Source organism: Leishmania donovani, chromosome 8, assembly GCF_000227135.1.
Source record: "Leishmania donovani BPK282A1 complete genome, chromosome 8".
NCBI lineage: Eukaryota > Euglenozoa > Kinetoplastea > Trypanosomatida > Trypanosomatidae > Leishmania > Leishmania donovani.
The window spans coordinates 147,023-165,306 of record NC_018235.1 but is presented as its reverse complement, the minus strand read 5'-3'; the positions used below and the strand labels follow the sequence as shown (position 1 = coordinate 165,306).

General features: G+C 64.7%; 3 protein-coding genes across 3 annotated transcripts; all 3 read right to left on the bottom strand.

Moving 5' to 3' along the window:
- Positions 1-837: 837 nt before the first annotated feature.
- Positions 838-5,049, bottom strand: LDBPK_080420 (hypothetical protein, conserved; the record flags this gene model as incomplete). The annotated part of the gene is made up of 1 exon (XM_003858559.1): positions 838-5,049. One exon carries the CDS (start codon positions 5,047-5,049, stop codon positions 838-840), a length of 4,212 nt encoding a protein of 1,403 aa, XP_003858607.1.
- A 1,340-nt stretch (positions 5,050-6,389) lies between these two features.
- On the bottom strand, positions 6,390-9,956 carry LDBPK_080410 (hypothetical protein, conserved; the record flags this gene model as incomplete). Its single annotated transcript, XM_003858558.1, has 1 exon — positions 6,390-9,956. The coding sequence occupies one exon, from the start codon at positions 9,954-9,956 to the stop codon at positions 6,390-6,392; it is 3,567 nt and encodes a 1,188-aa protein (XP_003858606.1).
- Positions 9,957-10,920: 964 nt separating this feature from the next.
- LDBPK_080400 (hypothetical protein, conserved) lies at positions 10,921-16,578 on the bottom strand (the record flags this gene model as incomplete). The annotated part of the gene is made up of 1 exon (XM_003858557.1): positions 10,921-16,578. The coding sequence occupies one exon, from the start codon at positions 16,576-16,578 to the stop codon at positions 10,921-10,923; it is 5,658 nt and encodes a 1,885-aa protein (XP_003858605.1).
- Between the last annotated feature and the right edge of the window lie 1,706 nt (positions 16,579-18,284).

The following is an 18,284-nucleotide window of genomic DNA, read 5'->3' as shown; positions in this document are numbered from 1 at the left end:
GTTCGCACGCAGCGAACTGCTTCCAGCTCCGTCTGTCCAGAGCCGTCGGCACCCTTTCTCCTCCTTCTCCTCCCCCAAACCGCCGCAGCCTCAAACACGAAGCACAAATATGAGCGGCTCTGCGCCCGCGTCGTTCCTTTTTCTGCCCTTCGTTCCTCTTGCGCGGTGTGGCACTTGGGTGGTGTCCCTTTGGGAGGCGCTTGGAGGTGGCGCGGCGACGCTGCCCCGGGCTAGAGCATCATCGCTGAACTCGTGGAAAGGAGGGGGGCGATGAAGCGATAGGAAGGGGCGGCGAGGGTGTAGAGTGAGGTGTGTGTGTGTGTCGTAGTGGAGGTTAAGGAGATAGACCGGCATCCATGCGGCACTAAAAAAAAAGGCAACCGAAACATAAAGATGCGTGAGGGAACACAGGAGGGCTCACGCAGCGCGCGCGTGCAACACGACCCGTACACCCGTGTATATATATTAGACGCAGGCATGCATTCCACATTGCCTCGGCGGGAAGACAACAGGAGAGCGTCTGTAAACACCATGCTGGAGGGCAGTGCACAAGACCTGCTCAACACGCAAGTCAGACCAGACACATGTGCCTCTCTTGTCGCTCACGACAAGAGAGGAGAAAGGATGGTGATGGCGCGCACGTGCGTGTGCGCATCCCCCTCTGCCACTTCTTCCTCGCTCGCTCTGTCCGTGTCTCTACCATATGGACTCCCCTCGCTTTCCCATCACACACACACACACACACACGCGCACGCGCAGGACAAGCAAGCGGGTGCCCACAGAGACGCCACTCGATGAGGCAACACGACAACATCTTGTCTCTGCGTACGTGTATATCTATACGGCTGTCAGCCGTGCTCCGCTCCCGAGCGGGGAAAAGTGCGAGCACAGCATCCACGCGAGCGCCTCGGATTTCGAAATAAATGAGGAGCTGTCCTCCAGCACGTGCACGGCGCCGCACACGGGGTCGCCGGTGAGAACAGAGACGATCTGTCGGCCCTCGCTCGACAGCGCCGGTAGCGCACAGCCGACGGAGGAGCAGTCGACCTCCTTCGAGTGCGGCGAGTACGTGCCAAGGGCACCCTGCGTGTTGGTGAGGATCGTGCTAAGGCTCGCGCTGCCGGAGGCGGCGGCCAGCTCACGCGCCTTGGTGAAGGCGCTCTGCAGCAGCTTCGGAAAGCGATACACCTTCACGGCCATAAGCGCCGCAACGATGAAGACCAGGGCCAGGAAGCGCTTGTGCTCTGGTGTCATAGAGGAGATGACGGCAGACGCGGACAGGCTGACGCTGGCGTTGCCCCCGGCCTTGCTCGGCGTCTCGAACGGCAGCGACACGTACGCCGACACGTTGTACGCCTGTCGCAGATAAAATGGAGTGGTCGCGCCATCGATCTCCTTCAGTGCGACGGTCAGGAGACTCTCCATAAACCCACTTAAGCTCTGCAGGATGGCGCCGTCCGTCATCGGACCTGAGGAGGGGTCCGCCATGAGCACCATGGCAGCGAGCTGGTTCTGCGAGGCCAGCCCGTCATGCGCATGCCGTTGCTGAATCGCCGCAGCGTCGAGCGGCAGCTGCAGCTTTCCGCACTCCCCCCGCACCTGCTCGTAAAAAGTCTTGAGGCGCTCGCTGACGCCCTGCAAGGTGGATAGGTTGCCAGATGTCAGCGACGGCGCGGTGCTCTTCCCCGCCAGTTGCTTGCCCTGCGCCGTTTGAAAAAGCGCGAGCACCGTGGCCAGGGCATCGTACGGGTTCGACTGACGTGTAGCACAGGCGAGCGCTGTGTCCCACCTCTGCTGGCGCGCGCTCTGCAGCATCGAGAGCCGAAAGGCGGTGTCGATGCTCGCCTGCTCGCGCAGCGGCACTGTGTGGACGAGGAGGTGAGCAAGCACGACATCGCCGCAGTGCTGCAAGACGTTCACGGCCTCATCATGGTGGCCGTAGGCGAGCAGGACCGCCGCGAAGAGCTGCGGGTTCGCGTAGCGCTTCAGCACTGCCGCACGCTGTCGCTGCAGCTGCTGCGTCGCAGCCGTCATGCTGTTCACGTCCACGGTGGTGTTGTGCGGTGGCTCATTCGCTTGCTGCTGCTGCTGCTGCTGTGGGTCATCGGCGACCTGCGGACACGTCTGGCACACCACTGTGGCAGCATCGTAGTGGCGCTGCGACAGGCGTGTCAGCAGTTGCGCAGCCTTGTGGGCATGCTCACCGATGATGTAGTAGGCCACGGCGCGCGCGTCGCCGGCCGCCTCCATTGCCTCTGCGGCCTTCTGGCAGACACTGCGCCAGTAAGCACGTGAGATGGCTGGGCTCGCCGCAATCGCGCGGTCCCACTCCTCCGCCTCCATGAGCACGTTGCAGTGCGCCTCCAGCTGACCCACGCGTAACAGCTCGTCGGCCGCCTCCAGCAGGCGCTGCTTCCTATACGACGGCCCGGCAGCGTTGACGGACTTGCTGTGGGCGCGCTCGTTGGTGTACGTGGCATGAGCACGCGCCGCCTCTGCTAGGCTCCGCGCCGGCACAACGAGCCCCGTCGCGGCCGTCTTCCCCTCTGCTACCGCCACCTGGTACGCTGCCGGGTCCACCGCGCAGAGCGCCATCTCCGCCACCTCCGCCGCCCCGTTGGGGGACTCAAAGAAGCTCACCAGCTTCTGCAGCCGCTCCGCCGGCCTACTCGCACACTCGGCGAGTTCCTTGGCAAGCCGCTGCACTGCTGCGCCGGCCACCTGCGAGACGGTCACGCTGGACGCGGCCACGCCCATGAGCGAGGACGGGTCGGCCACAATGCAGTTCTCAAGGGTGCCCAGGGCGGCGTCGAGGTACACCTGCCGCAGCAGGGCTACGCTCCACGCCACCAGCGTGCTATCACGCGCGGCCGACAAGAACGTGAGCGGACGGTCGACGTGACTCGAGATGGCGACGACATCCGCGTTGTGGCCGCGCACGGTGGTTATGGCGACGCCGTTGCGGATGTCCCATAGGCGGATCGACGCATCCGCGGAGCCACTGATGACCAAGTAGGGCGCCAGGCTGCACCATGCCACGCTGCGCACGCGGTCGGCGTGGCCCTTCAGCGCACGCGACGATACAGAGATAGTGTGCGCGTCGTTCGACGAGAGGTCCCACACGCGCAGCGTGCCGTCGTAGCTGCCCGAAAGGAGGTAGTTCAGCGCTGTTGGGTTGTAGGCAACGTCGCAGACGGCGTCCGTGTGACCTGCCAGCACGTGCACGGGGTGCTCGCTGCTGCTGGAGAGGTTGTACACGTAGATGCGGTGATCGTGCGAGCCGGCGGCTATCATCTTGCTCTTGGCGGGCTCGATGTCGACACCGTAGAAGGCGCCGCGCGTGGCGGGGTAGCGCCGAACCACCTTCCCGTCCTTCGAGGAGAGCACGGCGACGCCGCTGCGGGAGGTGGCGGCGATGAGGCTGGAGTCACCCGCGGCCCAGCAGACGCGGTAGACAAGCTCCGAGAAGACCGGCGTGCGCCACGACTCGCGGTTTGTCGACGTGGAGTACATGACCACCTCACCGCTACCGAGGGCGGCAATGAGGTGCTTGCCATTCGGGGACCAGTCTACAGAGTGCACCATCACGGGCCCCACCGGGATGCTGTACTGCTGGCTGAGCGTGCGCAAGTTCCACACACGGATCATCCCATCGACACCGCCCGTCGCCGCCTGGTCGCGATCGTGCTTCGACAGCTTGCAACTGAGCGTTGCGTCTGTGTGGCCCGTCACGATGTCGCACTCCAGCCGCTGCTGTGTCACGTCGTAGACCTTCACGGATCCGTTTGTCAGCCCCACAACGACGCGTGTCTGGTCGATGCAGGCCACACTGCGTATGCCGATTCTGCTGCTGCTGTGCTCCGCGTCGGCGGAGTCGCTCGCGTCTGCTGCGCCGCGTGCACCTGAGCTCCGCTGCTGTGGCATCTGCTGCATCACCATGATGCTCACGCTGCCGACGACCGACTTGCTGGAGACAGACCACTTGCGGAGCACCGGACTGTCAGTGCTGGCGGTGTAGAAGGCGCCTGCCTCACCGGGGATCCAGGCGATGGAGCTTATGTGTTTCTCAGGCAGCTTGCTGACCTCAAATATCTGCACGATGGAATTCTTGTTCATATCACAGAGCGCCAGCGCGCCGTCTTGCGAGCCGACAGCGAGGTACTGCGCAGAGGTTGGCTCGAAGGCGAGGGAGGTGACCGGTAGCGGGTTCACGTCGAGGACTGTGTCGCTCTTCTCCTTTGCTGGGAACGGGCACAGCGAAGCCGTCACAAGCAGACCCGTGCTTGCGTTCAGCGTCAGCAGGCACAGCGTACCATCCGAGGTGCCGCACGCGACTGCCTCTGGCCGCGCTGTTGCCGCCACAATGCACTCTACCGATTCCACCGCGGCCGCCGCTGCGCTGCTCGTGCCGCTGGGATTGAGGGAGCTCAGCGGACCGGCTACAGCGGGGACACTGTACGCGTTCCCCGGTGATAATGGCGAGCGGGGCTGCTGTGCGTTCCCGCGTTGCTGCGATGGCGGAATAGCGACGCTGCGCGGCTCGGCGTTGTCGAGATTCGTGTTGAGCGAGATGAGCCGCCCTGTGTTCGTGCCGCAGAGAACATGGTGCCTGCCGGCGAGGCACATTGTGGACGGGTTGCCCTCGCGCTTAAAGGCGTCGGACAGAGCGGTGCTGGTAATCTTTTTCGCCGTGAGCGTCTCTGCATCCTTCAAGCGCCACAGAAGAACCTGCTTGTTCTGCGGCGTCAGGCATGCCATGTAGTCATCGTTGTACGAGAAGGCCGCGATGGCGGCGTTGGCGCCATGGCCGAAGAGGGTCACCAGCGGGTAGTCTGTAATGGCGATCGTTTCGAGCGACTGGTGTTGCTGCTGCGCCTGCGCTGGGGTGCTGCTCGCGCTCGTTGGGATGGTCACGTTCGCGGTGCTCACTCGGTAGAGAGAGATGCTCTGAACGGAGGCAAAGGCGAAGGAGTCTGGCTTGGCACTGACGCACTGCCGGCACTGCGCGCTGCAGCCGGGCGAGACGTAGGCGGTTGGGGAGAGCGCCATCACCCTTCCAGAAGGCGCCACCTACCCACGTGGAGAGCGAGAGACGGTCGTGGTAGTGGCCGTACCGGTGCCCACCCCGAGCGTGCCTGCTTGTGTCTGTATACGGGCGCTGATACAGCAGAGGAAGTCGTGTGTGTGTGTGTGTTCGAGAGAAAGACGGATGGGAGCAGCTCGGTGACGGTTACGTGAGCGTGGGTGTGTTCGTACACACGTGCTGGGCGGTGGGGTGTGCGGAGGACGCTGGGTGCGGCGTGTTTGCGAAGGGAAGAGTTCGGGAGGAAGGGCAGGGGTGCGTGGGTGGGTGGGGCGATGGTGGCAAGACGCAAAGAAGGGCGCTGGTGCAGCACACGCACGCGCCACGTGCACGATCTCCGGCACCGAATCTACCGACGGCGTATGTTGACGTATGCACGTATTTATGTCTCTCTCTCTGTGCGTGTGTGCGTGTGTGTGTGTGTGTGCAAGCCGTGGCTGAGTGCGCAGGAGACGTCCTCGAGAGGGGCGCTGGGCTCGGTGCTTAGAGCCATTGAGGCACGCAAGAGAGGGAGGAGGCGACGAAGGCAACGCCTCCGTGCGCGTGTGCGCTGCAGTATGCAGACCGACCCAGACAAGAGGGTCAGCCGAATGCAGAAGAGGCGCGCGGGCGGGCGGGGGAGACGACGTCATCGATGTAACTGAAGGCACACACACAAACACACAAACTCACAGGCACAGAGACCAGCTTTGGGAACGCCGTCGTCACGTAAACCGTAAGCGTCTGACGGGCAGAGCCCAGAATCGGACGTTGCGCCGCTTCTGGGCCTTTTTTTTTGCGTGCTGGCCGTCGTGTGCCCAACCAGCGCTGAACGCAAGGGCAGTGACTTGCCAGACCCGCCCGCTGCGTGCTTGCACAGGCCGCGGATTCAGCTTGCGTCGTCGGTGCCCTCCCCCTCTCTGCCTTCCGACGCGTCCTCTCCGAGTCACGTGCGAGCGCGCGTATGTGCGTGTGCTGGCGTGCTTCTTTTCACGCTGATGGACAGGCGTGAGAAGCGCGAGAGGCAAGACATGATCCCGCGACGGCGCCATGGTGGTTCAAGAAGACAACATGCGCGCAAGGCGTAGCGAAGGCGGTGATGGTGAGGGAGGAAGGAGAGAGGCGGTGGCGATACGACCAAACTGAGGAGAGTGCCGGAGACGGATCAACTAAACACACCGTCTCTGTGTGTGTGTGTATGTGTGTGTTTCTCTGTGGATGACGGGCGCCGGATCGGGACCCCTTGCCATCACCGTCGCCGCCACCTCTCCTTGGACGCTTTCCACGCACCCACAATGCACGAAGGCGCCCACACGCAGCGCGTCAACTACTCCCTTCTCATGCCGGCGATGGTGTCCACCTGCCCAGCGACCTCTCCGTCATCCTCACTCACCTGCTCGTCGGCCCCATCGTTGGCCGCCTCCCCGGTGATGGCATACAGCCGTTCCAGCTCCACCGTCGCCTCCCTGCACCACTGCACATTTGCCAGGAGCTTCTTCATGCCGAGGGTCCAAATCGCCTCTGAGACGCTGCCGTGACGCACAGAGAAGCCGTCCACGGTGTCGCCACGCGTTCGAAAGGGAGGCTGAAGCGGGAACCTCCCCCCAACTGCTGGGGAGCTGCGGCGTTGCGCAGACTGCGCCTCCTGCGGTGGCTGCGGACGGGACGACGTGCTCGCAGACTTCCTCAAATCGTTGCCGCGTACCGCTGGCGTCGTACCCAGGCTTCCCGCCGTGTCGAGAACGGCCGCGCTCACGTGTGGCGCACTGCTGCTCAGTGCATTCGCTGCGCTGATCAGATGATCGTTGGTGCCGGCCAAGTTTTGCAAGAGTTGGGGCAAAGGCACAGGTGCCCGTGGCTGCTTGCAGGCAGCGGCCCCATCTCGGCGGGCTTGCGCGCCTTCGAGGCTTCCCGCATCAGCGGGCGCTGCGGGTGCGGTCCCAAAGTCGGAGGCGTCCTCCGTGCCCTTTACCGTGCCTGAAGGCGCAGCTGGCGCCGCCGATGGTGCAGGTCGGCACACCATGCTCTCCCGCACTCGCCAACAGCGGAGACTCTCATGCAGCGCATCAGCCAGCTCCTTCACACACGTGGCCACCGCCACGCAGGCGGCGCCGAACGTCCGCCACGCCAGGAGGCGGTCGGTGAGGTAGAAGTCGACTTCGTGGTCCACCACATGTGCGACCGAGGACCTTGCCGTCGCCCTCGCCGACTTCGCGTCGCCGCGGGCCTGCGTGAAAGCGGCACCTTTCCTGGTGAAGTAGCTGAGTGTAAAAGGAGAGAAGACCGAGGACTTCGTCGCAGCGGCAGCACCACCACAATCTTTCGCGCCGCTGGCAGAGACCGGCACGCGCTTCAGCAGCGCTACCGTGCTTCGATCCCCGGCAGGCCGCAGCACAGCCGTGCTGAACGAGAAGCCATTCACGTGTGCCAGGTAGTTCAGCAGCAGCAGCATATAACCGCACGCTGCGTTCACCTCCAGCGGCGACACGCGCGTGCTCGCCTTCGCTGCCGCGGTCGATGCCGGGGCAGAGGAAGCCGCTGCTGCCGTTGGCGCCGCATCGCCACAAGACGCACTCCCATTCACGCCAGTGCTCCTCTCGCTACTCCTCTTCTTAACGGCGTCGCTGTGGCCGTCGCCGTCGGCGCTCGTGTTGCCGCTGAGCAGGAGCTGGGCGTAGCCCAGCTGGCGTTGCACAAAACCGTCGAGGTGCATGCTCTCCTCGGACACAGACACGGCCGCATGGGCGAGCGGCGGCAGCGCCGACATCGTGCATGCTACTGAGGCGCCGCCGCCGCGTACGTCGCCGTCACCGGAGCCGGTGCGGCCGCTGCTGGACCCAGAGTACGGTGGAACAAGACCCAGCCGCAGTCCTGCAATGAGCCCGATGGGGCCGGAGACGTCAATCGGAAAGCAGAGGGCATCGATCGGCGTGGAGGATACGTAGGCGAAGCTTTTCATGAGGTCCTCCATGGCGTGCTGCCGCTCTGCTGCCTCATCGCTGACGGTGAAGGCGCGCTGCACCTCGCGTATGTTGTGCGCCACCGCCAGCTCCTTCCATCCTGGTGGTGTCACCGCTGACGGTGGCGCAGCGACGGTGTCACGGAACTGTTCCCCGCGATTGCTGTGAGGGTGGGTCGTGAACTCCAGGGAATGCAGCACATCTCGCAGCACCGCGAGTTGCCGCTCCAGGTTCGCTTGTTGGGCCCGCAGTCTCTCCAACTCCGCCATCATCTGTTCTGCGTCGTCGCCGTATTCTGCGTGAGAAGCCTCACGTAGCTCGAGAGGCGCGTCCGAGGAGCACGGCAACGGCTTCAGCGCTCTGGCAGCCCCTCGCGTTGGTGGGAAACACCTTCCGTGAGGCGTCGAGAGCGCCTCTAGCGAACTCAGCAAGCCTTCCTCGTTAGCGCCGAACAGGTTCGCGGCGACCGCGTCGAGTGAGATGAGCGGCAGGGCCCTACTGAGGTTCTCAGCCGCTGCCATCGAGTCGACTGCTTGCCCGTTCTCGACCTCATCAAAGCCTCGGCGCAAGCCGGCTGAATTGGCGAAGGCTCCCCGCAACGGCGCCGCTGCCGGTTCGGTGTAGCACATGGTGAAGAAGCGAAGCTTTTCAGCCGGCGTGCTCGAGATGATTGTGGCAAGTGTCTTCATGCCCTCTAGCGAGAGTCGCGTGCGCTGCTGCAGCGGGGCAAGACATGCACCGCGCCAGCAGTCGATGCAGAGTGGCTGCTCATGCGGTACCGCTGTGCGGGCGAGAAGGCGCATCCAACGGCGGCAGAGCTCATCGAAGGGCACGGGGACTGCAGGATCGCCTTCCGGTGTTGCTGCGTTCATGCCGGGGCCAAGGCGAGACGTCGGCGCTGGTTCGGGTGGCGGGGGAGAAGAGAAAGATGTCCGTGAGCTGGACGCTGGAAGGTCCGCGCATACGTTGTCCGCCACGAGCGGGTGTGTCGCTAGCGTGCACGGGGCGGCAGAGTCGACGGAGCTGGGCGTAACAAGCGTTGTACGGGCTTCCTCTTCCGCGGGCAACTGCGGCGGTCGGATGGCGGTGCTGGGGTCTCGTGGAGGGGGCGTCCGCGCGCGCGTGTCAGTGCGCTCGCCGTCGTGCTCGGCAGCGGGTGTGAAGTGAGGTTGGCTGTCTTGGTGTACTGCACTGGAGCTGCTCGTCTCCTGCATCGAGTGGACCGGTAGTCGCAGCATCGCACCTGAGCCAAGGGTGTCACGAGCTTCTTTATCCTCTGCCTCATCCGCGTCTCTGCTCGTCGCGCTTCGCACCGGCACACCTAGGGAGGCCAGCTGCGACACGTTCAGCACCGCAGCATCTGAGGGGACGGCGGGCGCAAAAGACGGAGCGGCACTACTGGGGGAATGTGGCGGAGGCGACGATGTCAGCGCGCGGGTGCTCGTGGCGGTCCTCTCCGCACACATGCTCATCGGGGCAGCAGCAGCGCAGCTCTCTTGCGCGTGCGAGAGCAGATCCGCCAGGTGCGATGAGGTCAGCAGCTCCGCTGAGGAGAAGAAGTGCGACGGCAACGCGTCGAGAAGCGCCTCGTCCGTGAAGTGCGCGGTGGTGCTGCAGGCAAGTTGGTCGCACTCCTCAAAGATGCCAGTCGATGTGACGGTGGCCGGTACGCCAGCGATAGCATCACAGGTGCCCTTGCATCGAGCTGTAAACTCCTCGTTGCCCAGAGCCGTCGCTGGTGGCACGAGGGGGCGGAAGGTGCGACCGGCACCGCACGTCGCGTGCGAGCCGCGTACGGCACTCTCTACTGTGGATGCCTCTGACGACAAGCAGAAGACATGCGGCTGCGCCCCTTCAACGGAAACCGCGGAACCGCTCGACAGCGAGGCGAGCCCGTGCGACGGTGGCAGAATCGGTGCAGCGCTACTTTGCATTGCTGGGCGGACCACCAACGAGCGCCGGCAGCGACAGCACGTGAATCGAAGCGCACTAGCCGGCCAGGGCGCACCGCCGCCGCCTCTTGCCACGCTGGGCACGATACCACGGGTGTGGGGCGCTACGGGACATGCTGCATGCAGGTTTGGCTGCAGAGCGGCAGGAGGAGGGGCCGAGGCGTGCGATCCTTCAGCACAGACGAGGGGGTTTGCGGCGCTGTTTGGCACATCAGAGGCGCCTCTCTTCATCAGCGGAACGAGGAGCGCAGAGCGTTGCGAACGTGGATGGATGATAGCAACACCATTGAGCGGGGCGGGGAAGGGGAAGGGGAAGAGGAAGAGGCTTGATCAAGCGACCGCGCCACCCTCTCCTCCTCTCTCCTTGTGGAGCTCAGGTGCAGTGAAGCAGCCGGCAAGCAACGAAGAAAAAAATAAAATAAAATGCGGATTGCAGGCGACGCGGTCACGGAGGCGTCGCTCGTCGCTTCAATCAAGGAGGGCTGCCGGCGAATAGGTGCGCGCGTGCTTGTGAAGGGTGGTGGCAGTGGAGAGGTGGAAAGCGCTGCGGGCCAGCATGGAGCGGCGACGAGGGACGACGAGGACGAGAAAGAGGGAGGGTGCAGCTGCGAGAATCGCCGTGGCTGGCGGAATGTGCGCATCCGCAAGCAGAGCGGGCGCGGAGGTGTGCGTGTGAGTCGCGGAAGGAGAAGAACGCGGCGCACTCGACTTGCCCGCAGAACAAAGAGGGGGCGGCTTGGTGCCCCCCCCCTGACGTACACCTGCGTCCAGCGTCTGCGTCGCACGTGCAGCAGTGGCGACACACACACACACACACACATAAAATCGCGAGGGGACGCCCTGTCCGCCAGATCGCAGGAAAACAAGAACAGTAAGGGCAAGGAACGGGGTTCGTGAATACTACTGCAGATCTGGAAGCGCGCGGCGACGGAAATGGCTGGCACCGCTACCGCGCTGGCCGGGCACGGAAGTAGAGCGGACCGCTGACGTGGCGGGTCACGCCCGCAGCTGCTGTAGGTTGGCCAGTGGAGTCGAACTCCTCCCTCGATAATGTAGGCGCCTCTGTGCGCATGTCGGCCGACGCAGAGGCGCTCACGCCCTTCGATGGAGAGTGCGGTGGCGGCGGTCGCGGAGCCGAAAAGGACGCGGCCGTGGAGGCAGTGGATCCGTGGTTGGCGGCGACTGCGGACGGTGGCTCCACCACATTCGCCGCAGACCTCCGTAGCTGCTGATGCGTCGATCCGCGGCGTTCCTCCGCCGGCGTCTCCGTGTCCGCTGTGGATCGCAGTGGCGGCGGTGGCGAGAGAGGTGGCGGCGTTGCGGCGCAAACATCCGACTCTGGTGCTGGCGCATCCGCCAGAAATGATGAAGATGGCGATGCAGTCGCGGCAGCGTGGCTCACGATGCCGAACCCTTCGTTGTTGATGGTCTTTCGCTTCGCTCGGGTCGTCTTGGCGGTGGTGTCCAGCCGTCGCTCCTCACAGTTCACGGCGTTGTGACTGCGGGGCTTCTCACGCTGGCGAGCCACGCTTGGCACGTACAACTCCAGCGCGTTCGCCGAAGTTAGCAGCGGCTGCGGTGCAGGCGGCCGTTCCGCAGGCGTTGTCGTCTTCAGTGTGTCCATACTGGCCGCTGTCGGCGAAAGGCCTATCGCGCATGATGGACCGTGCGGCTGTCGCTGTTCGTTCCACAGGGACGCATCGGTATCGCTGGTTGGCCGAACCCCTCCTCCACCACCGCCAGCACCAGGAGCAGCACCAGCAGAGCGGGTATCGTCCGGCGATCCGCTCTCGGCGAGATCCTGCGGTGTGGGCAAGTTGGTACGGGGGCGGTAATGCGGCGTCCGCAACGGGGGTGTCTCACCATGCGCGCTACTCCACTTTGGGGCGTCCGCGTGTGCGCCAATATTGCCTCCATGACGATGCCCGGCGCGAGCGTGGCTGTCGCGCTCATGGCCGTTTCGGAGCAGCTCGTGGTAGTAGACGTTCTCGGAGTTCCGCTGGTAGTCCACCTCCGCCGCGAAAGCTGCTGCGCGCCAGACCTGCGGATGGCTGCCGTGCGCAAAATCCTGCTCGCACAGCGCACTCCCGTCCATCACACTGTCCGCGAGTGCATCCAGGTGTGACGGCGGTGCCGCAGGGCGGCGCGCGGCGTCCGACATAGTTGTGTTATCCACTTGTATCGACAGTGCAGATGTGGCCAATGCCGGCCCAGCACCACCTCCATGTGCAAAAGGAGGAAGAGGGCGCGTCCCCCCGCCAGCAGGCGACGCACCTCCCACAGAGGTGCTGGCCAACTCCATGTTCAACGAGTACACCTCACGCTTGTACTGCTCTCGATCGCTGAGCCACTGAAGTCGCGCCTGTTGCAACTCCGCCAGACGCGCCTCCGCCGCGCGGCGCAGCTCGCGCTCCCGCAGGAGTGATGCGCGCACCTCGACCAGCCTCTCCTGCACGGCGGTGCGCTCCGCTCGCTCCGCCTGCTGCAGCTGCAGCTGCGATGTCAGAGACCGCACCTCCGCGGAGGCGGCGGCGTGCTCGTTAGTCCGCATCTTCAGCGCGGACACTAGCGTTTCGTTGTGGTGCATCAACCGCTGCACCAGCATGTGCGACTCCGCCACTTGGCAGGTCTGCGTGACGGCCCGCTGCAGGTGTGACTGAAGGAGCGCGGCGAGTCGGTCTGGAAGGAGGGGGCGCAGATCCGGCACCGGAAGCACCGGCTGTGGTTTCGCGATCGACAGGCGATTCCGACCTCGGCGCCTCAACAACGTTGCACTCAAGGCTTCGCGCACTTGGGCGAGCTGCAGGAGCTCCACCGTCGCGCGCGCACTCGCTGAGCTGGCTGCCAACACCCCATCACACAGGTGTCGCGTCGTGGGAGCCTGCATATCAATCTGCGCAACGGTGAGCAGCTGCACGAGCTGCCGCTGCTGGTGGTGGTCCGCGCCGATGTACGTCTCCTCATCCTCGCACGCGCGACTGCGGAGGTCGAAGCGGACCTTGGACAATCCAGCATGCCCTCCGGCCTCCACCTCTGCCGCCTCATTGTGCGCGACGGCTGCAAGTTCCAGCGGTGCTGGGAGATGGACAACCGGGAGCACGCAGGAGTCCGGGCGTGTCGCGTAGCGCCGTAGACGGCTATCGTGAAGTGAGGCCGCCGCGTTGTTGAGCGCCGGAGTCGCAGCACCCCACGCAAAGGCAGAGGAGAGCGCCAGTAAGAGCGGCTGCAGTGACGCCGGCTCCGCTGCTGCTGCCGAGGGCGAGAGGATGGAGCCATCGCTGCGGCGCGTACCGGCGTGACTCCTCAGACGCTGGCGCGCTGTCAGGAGTCGCGAAAGCCGCAACACCGCTCGCACAGCATGTCCAGCTATACGGAGAAGCGTAGAAGAAGTCGCTGAGTGCGGCGCGGCCCCCGCAGGGGAAGCGGATACTCCACTTGCAGCTCCCGTTGACCAGGGGAGCCCCCTCTCACCGGCCAGTGCCGTCGCTTGCTCACTTCTTTCTGGGCAGCAGTTCTCTAGTACGCGCTCGACCATCCTCGCCGTCTGCGCATCCGTCCACGCGAGCGTGCGCAGAACTCGATAGTGTTCCTGCAGCTGTTCGTGGTCCGCCAAGAGTCGCACGATGAACGCCACGGATGTTGTGATCAGCGCGTGCAGGTCCGTCTGCGTCCGCTCTGTGACCGACAGTCGTGTTTCTAGATCCTCGATGTGCACGCAAAGGTCAGCCTGACGGCGCTCCAGACGATCGCGCGCCGCCGTGACGTCACTCAATGCATGCTGCAGCATTTCCTGCGAAGCGTGCTGAGCGTTGTGATCCACATCTGCCTCCACGAGCGCCTGCTCGGCGCGGTTCAGCTGCTCCTCGGCGACGCGTAGACGGCGGCGGAGCGCTTCGCGTTCGCCTTCCCACTCGGCCGCCTTCTGGTGTGCTTGCGCGCTGCCGAGCATGTGCTTTCGTTTCACATCCTCCAATTCTTTGTGTGCCTGCTCGAGCTGGTGCGCGCGGCGCTGCTCCGCGGCACGAGAGAGGCGCAGCTGTCGTTGACAGCGTGTCGCCGCCTCTCGCCTTTCCTCTACCAGGGCGGTGTTCTTCGCCGTCATATCTGCGAGTTGCCGTTGCAACGCCTTGCGTGCCTCTACGAGAGCGTGCTGGCGATCGCGCCACGCCGTGAGCAACTTCAACAGACCCCACACGACTACCGCCATATCACGACGCACTTCACTGTGTGATGCATCACTACCACCGTCCGTGGATTCCACGACGACGAGCGTAGCCGCCGATGACTGGGGCAGGTTCGCAGTCCGTGTGGTGCGCCGCCGCGAGAGCGATTCGCCTTCACCGTCGGCAACGGCTTCAGGGCGATCCATCTTGTCCCCCTCGCCGGCCACCTTGGGAAGCACGAAAGCGTCTTGAAGCAGGTCATCCAAATCCGCGTCTGCAATCGCGTCGCCATCGGATGCCCACACAGGCGCAGCGTCAGCCGTTGTTGGCAGCATGGCAGCGTGGCCTTCACTGTCCTCGATACCGTCGAGCGACGCGGCAGAGGCGGGCGAACTCTGCGACCGCCGCTTCACCGCGCGAGCGCTCCTCCTCCTCGTGACTCGGCGGCCTGCGCTGTCGGCATCATCACCCGGAGAGCTCAGCCGTGCCAACGATGCAGACAGGGGCTGAGCGTACTCTCGGAGCGCACGCCGCAGAATACCTATGATCTGCTTCAGCTGCACCTCTGCCGCTCGCCACGCCGCATCGTAAACGTCCTGGCGAGCCGCTAGATCGTTGTGGCGCCTCTGCCATGCCGAAAGCTCGCGCTGCGACTCGTGCAACTGGGCCTCGGTGGCCGAGAGAGACGCGATGCGCGCCTCGTTCTGAGCCTCCGCCACGCGCAACGCCTCCTCGAGCGTTGACAACCGTCGCTGCTGCTGCAGCGCCGCTTCGTCCGCCGCGGCGGCCTGCTGCTGCGAGCGCAGGGTGGAGGCGAGAGTGTCGAGCGCGGCCAGGGTGGCATTGAGCGACGCCTCACTGGAGTCTGCGAGGACTTCGCCAAGGCAGCTGAGATTTGACGTATCCGCAGCAGCAGCAGCAGCATGCTCGAGAGTACTCCGAACGTCGTGTAAGCCCGCCACATGGAGGACAGCACCAACGGCGGAGCGTACGGCAGCCCACCGCTCCGTCTCACAACGTTGCTGCTCTCTGTGCCGCTCAAAGAGGGCGGAGCTCTCTCGACGAAGTGCAGTGTACTCGTATTGAATCTCCTGCAGCAGTCTCTGCTGCGTTCGCAGATCATGCTCGGTGCCGTGCGCCACGGCGTCGCGCCGACCCATCTGGTGACCGGCATTGTCTCTGCCGCCGGCCGCCTTGGCTGTGACCGCCACCGCTGTTTCTTGCCTCGCCACCTCAGACACGCGTTCCGTGTTGGCAGCGGCCGCCTCGGCATTCGTCAGTGCCTCCCGCAGCTGCTCGCTCTGCTCCAGCAGTTCGGCCACGCGCTCCTCGGCGAGTCGTCGCTGCTTCGACTCTTGCTGAATGCGGGCGTCAGCAATGGACAGCTCAGACAGCATGGTCTGTTCCCGCAGCTGCTGCTGCGCCAGCACGTCACGATGCACACGCGTGTATGGCGAGGCATCGCTCTCTTGCGGTATCGCTTGAGCGGCGGGCAACGCCACCACGTCAGTGCTGGTGGCCGCATCCACGCGAGGAACAGCGGCGGCGCGCTCTGCCTCGGCTTCATATGCAGGCGTCGGCGCCGCACCCAGCGAAGCAGCTGCGACGGCCTCGTGCTTACGCTCGAGCTCGGCGCGACGCGTCAACAGCTGCATCTGCTGCGTGGACACCGCGACCTCCGTCACATCCCACTCGACTAGTTTTTCCTCGAGGCGGTGCCGCTCGTGGCGCCACTCATCTGCCTGCAGGTGCTGCTCGGCGCGCATTCGCTTCAGTTCACTTTCGAATGCGCTTCGCACCTCTCGCAGCTCACGCCGGTGCACCGCTTCCTGCTGTGCCGCTGCTGTCTGAGCCCCCTTGATCTGCCGCTGCAGCTCCAGTTTTGTGCGCCGCAGCACCCCAACAGCCTCCTCGAGTCGCAGCACCTGCTGCGACAGCGCGTTGACAGCACTCTCGTGTGCTGCACGGTCCTCGGCACGCTTCGCGTCCGCTTCAGCGAGCTGGACTTCCAGTGCACGGTTCGCGGCTGCTACTGCGTCAGCCCGCTGGGCCTCTCGCGCGGCCTTCTGCTGGTACCGGCGCAGTTCATCCACCTGCTGCTGCGTCTCGCGCAGCAGCGTCTCCGCGTGCGCTGCAAACGCCTGCTGCCACAGCGTACCACCGACCCCTGTGCCCACGGCCGCACTTTGAGGCGCGGCAACAGGTCCCCAGGCAGCACTGACAGCAGCAGATGCGAGTGCTTGGAGTGGGGCGGATCGAGCTCGCCGCACCGCAGCCGCTGGAGGTACCTCGCTCTCCTGCGGTGACGTGCGCGAGGCGGCTGTCGCCGCGCTTCGTGAGGCAAAAATGGAGGACACGAGCCCGATAGAGTCGACGCCCGCGGTGGGGCCCGTGTCAGCGCGGATATGGGGCTGCACTTCAACGCCGTCGCACCTCTCCATGCGATGTGCGTGCGCAGCAGCGATGCGGCGCTGCGTCGGCGTGTGATCGTGCGGTGACACCGTCGCGTCTTCTTGACCGAGCGGCGCTGGAGGAGAAGAGGAGGGGGCGCAACAGGAAGGGCCTTGCTGCGCGGCTGCAATGGCCGCTGGCGGGATCGGCTCGCTCGCCGCGGGAGCCCGTGACCTGCTGCAGTGCTCTTGGCTCGTGGGAAGCACTGCTGCAGAGTGCGGCAGCGCTGCCTGGGGCGATACATTTGGCGCCCCCATGCTTGACTCAACCGGGGTGCAGCTTCGGTTGGCCGGCGGATCGCCAATCTCAAGCGGTCGCCCTTGCCACCGAGAGCCGCTGCTTTCAGCACCACTCATCCACCGCAGCGCTTCAAGAATGGTGGTCGCGTCCCAGCGACCAACGTCGGCAGTAGTAGCACTGCCCATCCCCACAGGTGACAAGGATGACGCTGCCGCTGCCGCTAGTGGAGTAGACGACGAAGGATACAGTGATGCCTCCGCTGTGGCCGCATCATCGCCAGACAGCGATGCCGACGTCACGCGTGCATCATCCTGCGCCGAGGAGGAGAAGGTGGAGACGTCCATGGCGGCGGCGCTGGGAGGTAGAGGCGAGGCGCTCTGCTCGCCAACGGGGCTCCGAAAAACGGAGAAGGCCGAATCTACGCAGAGCAAGCGAGACCGCAGAGAGAGGGAGAAGGTGAGACCTGATCTAGAGCTCGCGCACACTGCCAGGGGCACATACACGCGCACAGGGAGAGGGGGAAGAAGGGGTGCGGCCGATGGGGACTAAGAGATAGGCGGCGGTAAGGATGCAACTGCACCGCCTCTACGTGTTCCTGCGCGCGGAACGACGTACACATATGTGTGCCCTCGAGTTCTCTTGTCGTGTGCGCGCCGTGTGTGTATGTGTGCGTGTGTGTGCTCCGCGGAACTTCAGCGCCACAACACACGCAAGAGCAGCGAAAGCCGAGCGAACAAGCACTTCCGACTGGCGACGAGCATCTCAGCACACGCAGAGAAGGTCGCGCCATGTTGCGAGGAAGCGGGAGGAGAAGGTGGGAGGGGGTGGGAAGAAAGTGCAGAGCAGGTGCGCGCGCACAAGCGAACATGTATACACATACATACCCCGAGATGGTGGGTGCCGAAGCAGCGACAGAGGAGCACACAGCTGCATGAGCGTCACATGGAAGGAAGGACGCGGTAGCCGCTTCGCCACGGCGTGCGGCGGTGGCGACGGCACTCCTCCCGCGACACAGGACGGCGTGCGTCGGTGTGGATGGTGGTGGTGGTGGGGGGTGGGGTGGGGTGGACGGAGAACACGATGAAGTATGGCGAGATATTTACAGCTCAGCAGCGCTCAACGCGCAAGCGCTCTCCGCACACGCGCACATGCGCGCTTGTCCTGCCGCCCACGCACATCGACATTTCTGCGCGCCCGATACGAGAGAGGAAGACAGCCGCCGCGCCGGTGCCCGGACGAGTCAGCGACGCAGTGGAGAAGGGGTGGGCGGTGAGTGGATGTGCGCCCGTATGCGTCCGTGCACGCTTCCTGCTTTCTCTCTCTCTCTCGGTCGAGAGAGAGAGAAAGCAGCAGGGGGACGGTGGAGCGCTCAGGAGAGGCGGCACTTACATGACTTCGGGCAGAAGAGCCGAAAGGCAGCTGCACGCTAAAGTGCGGTGCGCTCCCATGCAAAACA